Genomic DNA, 12,165 nt, shown 5'->3' on the forward strand with positions numbered 1-12,165 from the left:
TTGCAGAATGCAATTCACACAGACAAATCAAGGCAAATTGTTTGCAAGAAATAATCTCTATCTGAATTTTTCATTCCTTATAAGAATGAAAATAAAAATATTTCAGTCCTAACCCTAAATTTTTTAAAAATTTTACCTTATATTCATTATTTTTCTTTAATTCCACCAAAAATAACAAGTAAATTAGCATCATAAGACATTAAACGTAATGACACTGCCAAGGCTAGATTTTGAGGCATATACTGAAAAGTAGTTTCATATCTAAACCTAATGGATATTTTAGAAAATGAATTGATGATTAAGTCAGAAGTTCTATAATGAAGTAGTTTGAGCAATTTGGTAATGTAGAAGGAAAAGGCATTGGCCTAGGAATTAGATCTATGATTTAATTTCATTATTAATTAATCATTTGATGATTCATTCAACATACCCTTGCTAAGGACACATTTCTACTTGAATGTACCATGCTGGATGTGAGAAAATTCCAAAAACTTTAGTCTTTCCATCTAGGGGGTCACATTTAAGGGGGGAATGGGTATAATTTGTGATGCATAGTTGAAGAAAGTAAAGTATTTGAGCATGTATCTGTGTACACATCTACTACAGTTAAAATATGTGTGTGCATAATTAAATATTTTTGTGTAAAACATGTAGTGTACACAGCAAAATGCTAATGTTTATGAATATGTCAGAGAAATTGACTGATGAACTATACCAGGAAAAAGTGTGTTTGTGGAAAATGCTCACATTTGAACTAGATCTTATATTCTAGGAACTGTGTGAACAAGAGACTAAAAAAGTGTATGGTTTATTCATGGAGGAATTTGACTTGTGTAGCTTGAGCGGACCTGGCAGATACATGTTAGGTGAAGGGGTATGTGTGACTGCCAACAGGTTTGATGGATAATAAGCTTAGAAAATTATGTTGGAGTCAATTGTGAAGGCCCCTAGAATGCCATTCTAAATAGTCTGACCTTCAACCTCAGGGTAAATATTTCTCAAACTTACAGAACGACTCAAGAGTTACTTATGAAAAGTTATACTCCATTGACATATGATATGTCAAAATGCATTTTGTCATCATGTATAACTAATTAGAACAAATTTAAAATAGAAAAAACAAATAGGAATTGTCCTTGAGAGACTTTCCTCCATGCAGTTAAGAAAGTCACATTGTGATCCTTAGGTAATTGGCAATAATGTAGAAAGCTCCTTTAGGGGCCCATTAGAAAAACACAAATAGTTTGCTTGCCATGATACACTAAAATAGTTGATTTCTTATAGACTTTTGTTATATGATTACTTTATAACCATAAATAATACAACTACAAATAAAATATATGCTAGACATTGCGTATTTTTTCTTCAAAATAGAATTTTTCCCTACAAAACATGAGATTCGAGGGTTGAATAAAAAGTTAATAGTCTCAAAAAAAAAAGAGTTACCTATTTGGTAGCTAGATGGATAATGATGCCACTAATTGACAAGAGGAGAAGTATAGGTGAATTTATTAGGAAAGATGAATGATATTATTAAGGTACTGGCAGTACATTTAGGTAGAGGCATTAACTAAAGTCAACCTTGTCAGCTTGAAGCTCATGACATTGTGGAAGTTGAAAAATGTAGATTTAGGTATCATCAATCATCAATATCAATATACAGAGGTTTTTGAGGTGCAGGTTGGGAATCACATTGCTTAAGAAGAATAAACAAAGTAGCCCAAAAAAAGAAGAGATGAAGGATAGATAAGACCCGGGTGGAATGTCAGTGTTTCCAGGGTAAAGGGAAAGTAAGTCAGTGAAAGAGATTAGGCAGAAGCCCTTGGGTTGGAAGGAGAGACAGGAAACTGTGATTATTGTGGATTAGAAAGCTATGCACTTATCTTAGTAGCATCAGTCACTATAGAGATTTCAGTAATTATGTGCCTATTGGCTTTCATCTCCAAAATCTTTATTTTGAAGTCACATTTGTTTCTTGAGCCTCAGGTGCTATAGCCAACAGCCTTATGTACATATCCTTTTATGTCTCAAAGCTTAATATTTCCCAGTGTTTCCCATGCCCTCATAACATACGCAGACCCAGGTCTTCTTTCTGGGTTCTGTAGACTCTGATCTGAATAATATCATTGATCCAACAATGCCAACTCCCCTCTAATTAATAACTAGCTCTTATCAATGATACCTATTAAATATACTTTGTAGGCATCTACTTCTACCCAGCTTTGATGCATTTCACTAGTATAGGTCATCATCACTTCTTATGTGGATCATGGATATAACCAGCTAACTGGTCTTCTTATTTCCGGCCTTACCTTTTCCAAAATATTCTCCATATTGTGAAATTTCTCAAATTCAAATCCAATACTCCCATTGCTCTACTTAAATTTTTCTGTGATTTCTAACTACCCTCTGGCTAAATATAAAGACTTATAAGTTGGTTGATGATTATTTCACTTGTTTTCGGAGACATCTCTGCCACTTTTATACCTCTCCCTCTTCTCTAGTGATATGAATGAACCACTACCTTTCTCTTACATCCTGAGAGTTCTGCCTGATCTTTTTATTTTCTGAAGTTTTCTTTTCTGCCCTGTTTATTGAGGCTCTTAATTAACTTTCAGAACTCAGATGAGATGTCACTTCATCAAGGAATACTGGATTTTTCAAATTAATTCCCTTAATATATGCTTTTGAAAAGAGTGCTGTATTTTTTAAATCAGGGAACATACCAGTATATCTGAATTCACATAAATATTCTTTTTGTGTCTCTTTTTTCTCACAAAGCTAAATGACTAATGGGTAGGTACATTATCTTTCTCACAGCTATATTTATACCACTAGTAGGTGTCAGTACATATTTGTTGTTGGACTTAATATGCCTTAAAGATGAAATGGTATATATTTGTTTCCTATCACAAATTTGTATAAATCTTATCACAAATTTAGCAGCTTAAAACACCACAAATTTATAAATTTATCGTGAAACAGTTGTGCAGGCCAGAAATCCAAAATGGCCTCACTGAGCTAAACTAAAAGTGCCCATGGGATTGGGTGCCTTCTCAAGACTCCAGGTGACAATCTATTCTGTTGTCATTTCCATTTTCTAGAGATTACCCACATTCCTTGCATCATGGTATTTTCTCTGCATCTTCAAAACCAGCAGGTCCTTCTCATGCTGCTGTCTTTGGTTCTCCCTTTCATGCTACCCTGTTTTCCTTTTAAAGACCCTTGTGATTACAATGGGCCCACTTGGATAATTCAGAATAATCTCCCTATCAAGAGTAAACTGATTAGCAAGTATAATTTCATCTGTAACCGTTATTCTCCTTTGACATAAAACATAATTTCTTCACAGATGTCAGGGATTAGAACATTGGCATCTTTGGGGGCCATCATTCTGCTTAATAGAGTAAAAGTATTCATATCTGCTGAGAAGAAAAATGAGAGGAGGAGTGAAAAATAAATCTGAGTTTAATTACCTTAAAACACCTTTATTAAGCTTTACTATATAACATATTCTATGCTAAGTGCTAGGAATATAGTTTTGATACAGATAATCACTGTCTTGGAAATGAGAAAGGATATAGATAATGCTATTAAAAATAACTTTTATAAGATAATGAGCATTGGAAACTGCATTGCATTGATTGCTGAGTGAATGGGAAATGAGACCTCTGACACAAACTGTTTTTCAGTTCTTTGTGTGGATGTTTAATTATTTTAGACCTCCTCATTATAAACTGACCACTAAAGTCACCTTAGGCCCTAGAAATCGAAAATCCTCTGATCAAAAGCTATTACTCAGATTTAATGGAAAGCATTTTTCATACCATTTTTCATTCTAACCTCCTCCACTCTGCATTGCCATTTTGTAGCATTAATAGCATGGTAAATCCATTTTCTAAATATGTCCTGAGTTTGGAGCTGTTCCCTCATAATGCTCCTAAGTATCACATAACCTTATCTAATGTTTACCATTAATCTTCCATATTCCTCATTTCCTTTTTTCTCATTTTTGGTAGAAGAAGAGAATAGACTGACCCTAATAGCTCTTGCCTATTACTTCATGGTCCTTTCTCTTAAAGCGAAATAAACTCATATTCCTTTGTGTTCCTTCCCTATGTGTATTTCTAAACTGTTATCAATTTTAAATTCCCTTCTATACCTAAATTTTTATTTTGTCTGTCATGTAAGTGATAAGAATCTCAATAAACATATTGACTAACAAAAATACCATTTAGAATGTTTTTTGGGTACAGATAATGGCTAACTGCTCTGTATAATAAAGATAATACTTGGTGTTCAATGAACTGTTTTTTATTTCTGGTTTTTAAATGTTTTCTCCTATTCTGTCTTATCTAATAGCAGAGAAGGGAAAGGGGTTCTGTCATGGAGACACTCCAGCATCTCACATCCCAGCTCTCTTTGCAATTTCATCCTATGTCACTCTCCTACTCATGTTTTAGTGTACAGAAAAATGGAATTACATTTAATGAAGAGCATGCAGTGCACTTTTGGTGTCTTCGTTTTCTGCTTTTACCTTTGCTTCCTGCTCAACAAGATTCATCTTTTCTTTCCCAACCTTTTTCCTTCTTGACTTTCACTCATCTTTCTAGACTCAATCTAGCCATCACCTCCTTTTAAATATCCTCCCTGACACCCGTGCAATGGCATATCCCTTTCTTTGTGCTCCTGTGAATATGTGTACCTTTTATTATACAAAATAGTTCATGTTTATCTATAATATGTCTGTTTTCTACTATGCTATGAACTTTGGCAAAGACTGAGTCTCTTATATTTCCAGTAACTAGTGCAATAACCAGCATGTAGTAAACAATCTTTAAAAAAAAAATTCTATAAATATTTGCATAAATGATTCTGCTGTATCCTAGCAAGAGCTCCATGAAATAAAAAGTAATTAATATCTTCATTTTACAGATAAAGAGACTGAGGCATGGCATTTTTGAGGCCATAATTCTTTTAAGTCCTGCACTGGCACTGGAAACCACTTCCCCTGATTTAATGTTCTCTCAGTCTGCCTGGTATCATTTTTCTGCAATGACTTACTCTTGTGAATCATGAATATCACAACTTAATATGTCCCAAATTTATATTCCTGAGGGTTTCAGGGATATGAAAGTTAATAACAGGGTGAAGGGTCAAGGCACTAATCTTAGAAAATATGAAGAACCAGATATGTTGAATAAAAAATAACTTTATAAGAAGGAGCTAATTAATTCTAGGAAATACAATGTTTATGTCATGGTAAAAAGCTAATTCATATGGACTTCTACATAGAGAGAATAAAATAAAATGTTGGTCACTTTTTGCAATTTGTGAAGTAGTAGTTCTTTACTGCTTTATATCTCCAGGGAACATTTTCAAGTAAATTTTCTAACAGAGATTTTCTTCTTTGCCTCTCACATTAATATGCCCATGCATATTTTATTAGTAAAAGAAAATCAGTTATAAACAAACCCTGGAGAAAATGAAAAGGAGTATGTGCTACTTGAAATGAATGAACAGAAACATGTAGATAATAACTTCCTAGTAAAAAAATTTCACTTTATTCTTTTCTCCTTTACTGTGTCTACAAAAATATCTGTCTTGTTAAAGCATCAAAATAGTTTCTGTAATGATTTATGTATATGTGATGTATGTATATATTGGCTTTAGATTAATTATTGGTATGTGACAGTGCATAAGTTAACTTTAAAGCAATATGAGAAATAATAATGGAATTTATAGATTAAAATATATAAAAGTGTAAAAAGTTAACATAATAAAATGAAATAAAAATTAAAAGGAATATGACCACTTGGGAAAATGCTTTCATTCATTAACTAAGTGTAAGTAACTTAATTTATAATAGTGATCCTTAACTTTCATAGTAATAGGAATGTTTAGCAAGTAGTCAATCAGCTCCAGTAAACTGTATGCCAATATATCTGTAAAGACATGTTTTGGGTAGAAAACATTCATTACATTTATCAGATAATCAAATGGAGTCCGTAACTTGAATGTTTAAGAACTATCAATATGTTATCTCATTCCAATTAATTTAAAAATATCTAATGCTCAAAAAATACATGTACAGAGGACATAAGTTAGTATTTTGACAAAAGGAGAAACATACAAAATCAATAAATGCATGAAACATGTCCTACTTCATTATTAATTAAAGCAATTTATATTAAAGCAAACATCAAGTATCTTCTTAATCTAACAAAGCGGTAATTGCTTAAAAAACCAATGGAACTCCTAACAGCACTGAAATTATAATGCAGAAACTCTTAAATTCATTTTTCTGGTATTGGTTAGTGGTATTGGTATTGGTATGTGAATGATCACTGGGAAAGTAACATGGCACTATTTAGCAAAAGCCACAGAAGAGAATAAGACAGTGGTTGCCAGAGGCTGGGGAATGAAGGAAGGATGGAAAAAATGTGGAAAGGTTGATTAGTGGGTACTAAATATAGTAAGATAGAAGCAAGAATTTCTGGTGTGCTATTGCACAGTATGGAGATTATTGATAGCAATAATATACCATACATTTAGAAAAGCAAGAATAAAGGATTTTAAAAGTTATCACTATAAAAAATGATAAATATTTGAGGAGATAGATAATGTTTACTCTGATTTTGACATTATAAAATGTATATATTTATTCAAACAGCACATGGTGGCTCATTAAATATGAATATTTTATGTTTTTATGTACTAGTTAAAATAAATAAAAACATCTAAATTTTTTTCCATTTAGTTATATATGACAAAAAAACCCCACTAAATATCAGTTAGTAAATGTAAAAGCAATACTATTTAAGATAGTATAAAATTCTAGATTACAATAATTATGGAACCCCCTATGTTGTTCCAAATAGAGTGTTCAAATTCATGATTAGTTTGAATTTGTTAATATGTTCAGCTTTTGTTACTTTGATTATCTTATGACATTCCATATCTTATAACATTCCAATATATGCAATTATAATGTTAATGAGAGATATCTGATCAATGAGGAACTCAAAGACTTTGATTCACATAATCTACATCAAGTTTGTTTGTTACCTACTAGCTTTATTCATTCTGAATTTATATATCTCTAATATATAAAATAGTAAAGTATATATGGATTGATTGAGATGATATTTTAAAACATCCCAATGAACAGTGAGGTACTAGTAATTGTTATACATTTTATAATAATGATAAAATGGATTATAATGTTTATGATGTTAGAGACAATACTTATATAAGATAAAACATATGCTTCATCAAAGTTATATTTTTCTTGTATTAAAGGCACTAGAGGTAAGATATGACATCTAGTGAAGATGTTTATATGTTGAACCTCATATTTAATGTTATTTCACAGTAGATACATAGCATTTTTTACATACTGTCACGGTTTCCATGCTGCCTTCAAGGCCTTTGTGCATTTAATTAACAAGAGTAAAAATAATATTCATTTTTCATTTTCAAGTGTTTCAGTTTTAATTAATAATATGTATTTTATTTTGAATTTATGGCAATAAAAAGATTCAAATGGGCAATCATTAGGCCTAAAAACTATTACTATCAATTTTTATTTATTTATATTTGCCAATAAAGGAGATATTTTCATATTATATACATGATTTGTCCCATACCATATCAATAATGCTAATATTGACTATATACATGGTAGAAGAATGTATTTTGTAAAGCTAAGTAAAAATTTCCGAGTTTAAAATATTATTATCCACTACTATTTCACATGTTGGTTAAAAATACCTATGCCTGGAATAATATTGTGATTTGAAGTTAAACGTATTCTTAGTGCATTTATAGATTTATTATGGGAAATCTATTCCTTACTGTATGTTATCTGTTTTCAAGAGAAGTAATGGAGATTTACTACTGAAAAATAATATGAGAGCAAATAAGATTACTTTTTCGGGGCATTTCAGTTACAGTTCTTTTGACCCAAGTAAATAAAATATGAAGTTCCCAAACCTTAAATATCTTACAGATGTATTAATTTAGTGCATTTTAACTAAGATTAAAGATTTAAGATTTAAGATTTAGAGTAATTCAAAGATAGTCTTTGACTTTGAAAAAGCATTTCAATAAATCAAGATGGATGATTTTTCTGTCCATTTTACTCAGTACTAATTTCCAGCTTAGGTAAAGGAGATAATTTTTAGAAGCATGAATTCTGTAAAGCTGTTTCTTAATAATTTTTCACCCTAATCCTTTGGCATAATTCTGTAGGGATTTTTCCTTTGAGTATTTATACATAAGCCATGAAGAATATCATTTGCATTTTTATTTGAAATTTCCTGACTTTTAGATGAAAAGAGGTACTAGAAATCTTGGACTTCTAGGATCTCTCCTCCCTTAAAGCATTTACATATTTTTCAAATGTATTTTCTGGGCTCTTAATTAGGGCAGACAATGTGCTAGGTTCTGGGATGCAAAGATAACTAAGCCATGCTTCTGATCATTAGAAAGCCTCTCCTATAAGGAGATCAAGCCCATGTTAGAGTATGTAGGTGTTGCAAAAGAGGGAATAATTATTTCTACATGGATGGAAGGCTTTATAGGGAAAAGATCAGGAATAGTTTTACTGAAGAAATGACAACTAATAGATTAGCTATACATTATAGCAAAATAAATACTTTTCCACTTTTTTCCACTATTTTTCTATGTCTTTGTACAATATTTGAATGATTATTATCCTAACCACATCAATTATTTTTCAAATATAATTTTAGATGGAATGCCTAATACAAAAATCACTGATGTTTAATATAATTTATTAATGGAATATTAAATATAAAATAATATTACATAATAATTGATAGTTATTTTGGTTGTAAAATAAGAATTATACTTAAACTGTCTTTTCTACTTTACATTGTAGATGAAAGAGAAGATGTTCAAAAGAAAACATTCACAAAATGGATAAATGCACAATTTTCTAAGGTAAGCATATCTGTTGATTCTCTTTTAAGACACAAATTTGGTGGAATTTTCAAAATGGACTCTATACCTGCGAATTTTAAATGTTCATATTTTCTTCATAGTGTTGTTTCATTTAGCTCTATAAATCTGCAAATATGTTGAATCTTAATAAGCAGGAGAATATATGACAAAGATTAATTTTATAAACATATATCTTTGGTTCTTGTCAATAATGTGTTTCTTTAATGATATGACAGTCATCAGAGGACTATAATAGCAATCTTCTTTCATATAGCTCTTATATGTCACACCTTAGAAGAAGATACATGGGACTTTTATCATTATGAAAATTACCCTGTTCTGACCCTCTCTGTCTTTACCAAGTACAAGAAAAATTAATATATCATATCCATTTGGTCCCTATAACTTATATTTCCAATAATTTAAAATGACACCTCATCCTCCTTTTCTGCAGGCATTAATCCATATTCTTAATATTTATGTTGCAACTGAATGCACGATCGATAGCACAACTCTAGATAATTATATATGGACGCAGAGTAAAATATTTTTACCTTGAAAACTAGCATTTGGAAGGCAATATATAAAGGTTTGTTTGAATTTCAAGGTCAGAAAAACTTGTATTTTCATTTAATCACACTATATTTGAGCCAGCAAATCAAATGTTTTGTGAGTTAGGTTTTTTATCTTTCTATCATATATGTATGTATGCATAAATATTGAGTGTCTACTCAATAAATCTATTATACTGCTAATAATGTATTATTCCTATATCTAGAACTCTAAGAGTGACAGTGCTGTGATAATTGATATTTTGCATATTATTATAAGGATTGAAAGATTCATTTTAGGTGAAAATTTCTAGTACAATGCCAGGCACTCTTAATATGTATGAATTATTCTCTCTAGAGGTATTTAAAATTCTCAACTTTGTCTGAACTAAGTGAGGTACACACAATAAACAAAGAATAAAATGTAGCAATAAAGCAGAGTAATAAATGAAAAGTGAACTCAAATATTTGGGATAGGAATTCATAATCCTCAGAATATTTCCAAGATGAGTGTACATAGTTATTTAGTATATCTACTGGCTTCATTAAAATTTTCTGAATTGTTGGATTTTGAAACAAACTATTAATATAAATTTTCAAACAATATAGAGAAACCAGAAATATAAAAATATTTTTTGAAATAATAAGTATCACAATACTCTAAAACTTTTAATTATACCAGTGAGTCATTTTTATATGGTATGTAAACATGACAAATCCAAATAATCTGTATTCTCATTTTCACAAATCTAAATAGATCATCACTCTCTATACATTGATGTTCTCAAGTATCATTTATTATAACTCACTTGCTCATACACAAACCAAAGCTTGATACTTTATCTTCAAGAATATATTTTGGTACTGCCCTGGAGCACTTAGATATATTATTTCCTGCCTTTATGATTGTCCGTATTTTAAAAGCTATGGAATAATCATATACATGGTGTATTAAATGCCTCTTCCCAAACATTTTCATCCTTTAATCCTTCTCTACTTATTTCATTTATTTTATAAATATACTCCTTAAACCTGTTAAAATTAGATCAATAGAGTCATCATTTTTTCAAATTCAGAAATTCCAGTCTCAGGTATATCCTCCAAATAAGAAATATAAGTAAATGTTCATAGAGATGGAAGAGAAAATTTACTTAGAGGTAAAATATATATTTATTTATATGTGTAGACTTTTAATTTTAAGGGCTTTAGAAATATCTTTTTTATATGACCTTATGTTTTTCTGTTCAAACTTCAGGTAGGTGTCCATCTTACTTTTAGAAACTTATGAAGAAAATAGGAATTAAAAGAAAGCTAGTTTATTCTATTTAAGTCATGTGGTGATCCAAAAATCAAACATAATTGTAAGATGTATCATTTGACTCTTTACTGTGTAACTGCATGGCTTTCCGCAGAATTCTAGACCTGTATGATAGGCATAATTAGTTGAAGTTGAATCTTCTGATCTCATGGTCTGTACATGGTCATTTGGGAGATGTTGACCAGTTGCTAAATGGAGTAGAACTTAGTAGGCTGTATGTGGGTGGTCTGAGCCAGCAATACTCTGGGCTAGAAGGAATCTGGAAACCTTTATGTAGAACGGTCTAAAATGTGATCTCCTCAAAGGAAGGAATATGTGTTTTATTTTATTTTTATTGGTTCTTTTTAGTTATACATAACATTTTGTTATGTATAACTAAATTCATTTTGACATACTTATAGAAGCTTGGAATTTAATTGGCTTCAATTCAGTCCCCAGTACTTCCCCTTATTACCTTCCCTCTACTCTACAGATCTTTCTGCCATTTACATATATATATATATTTTTTTATATATATGAATTTTTTTAAATTAATGTCTTGTGGATGTACATGATGGTGAGATGGTGAGATTCACTGTGGTATATTCATATATGTACTTAGGAAAGTTAGATCACCCCAATATTTATTAAACCAGGGTACTCAATGAATGTAATAAATACACTTGGTCAATAGTAGAGGCAATTAACTCGATGCCAAGGATAGGAAAAAAAGGGAAAATTCTGAATGGAAAAAAAATGTATTGAAGATTTTTAAAAGAGAAAAAGCAACAAAAAATTATCTGTCAGTATGGCAAATTACATGCACACATATTATAGTACAAATGAATACGAGTTCAAAGGTTTATCAGTGCAGCATACACACTTTTATATATTTGTAAATTATAGAGAGAGAGCAAAGTAATTCCTTGTTATTTTGTAAAGTCACAGAAAGGGTGTTTTATGGAAATAAATGTGATTAAATATATTCTTATCGTTTTTAGTGCAATTGGAAGCCAAATGTGTCTTTGCAGTAAATCCAGCTGATGTTTTACTTTTTTCATGTTAAAATAAACTCTATCTCCTTTTCAAAATAAGTCTTCTATTAACCTCTGATTCCAAAAATTTCTACTAGAATGTGATTTATCACATTCATTCTATAAAGATAAGCAAACAATATTTATCTCCACATAAACACAAAGCCATTTCTAGATAAGATTAATTCAGGGTAAATAGTCTTTCTATGTAATTTGTAGATATGTGATAATCCTCAAGAAATGTTTAATATATATTTATTATAAATAAAATTCATATTATAAAACTCTTAGTCTCTGAGGCTTATTAAAACAGTTT

The 12,165-nt window shown here is 30.5% G+C and overlaps 1 protein-coding gene across 5 annotated transcripts in view; it reads left to right on the plus strand.

Annotated features, from left to right (window-relative positions):
- Positions 1–12,165, plus strand: part of DMD (dystrophin) — a 2,089,750-nt gene that overhangs the window by 165,029 nt on the left and 1,912,556 nt on the right. For all 5 annotated transcript variants that reach the window (XM_079122792.1, XM_079122788.1, XM_079122791.1 and 2 more), the window contains exon 2: positions 8,906–8,967. In XM_079122792.1, coding sequence (XP_078978918.1) covers positions 8,906–8,967 — 62 coding nt within the window. The remainder of the gene's footprint in view (positions 1–8,905; positions 8,968–12,165) is intronic.

This window comes from Sciurus vulgaris (genome assembly GCF_902686455.1).
Source record: "Sciurus vulgaris genome assembly, chromosome: X".
In the NCBI taxonomy this organism is placed as follows: domain Eukaryota; kingdom Metazoa; phylum Chordata; class Mammalia; order Rodentia; family Sciuridae; genus Sciurus; species Sciurus vulgaris.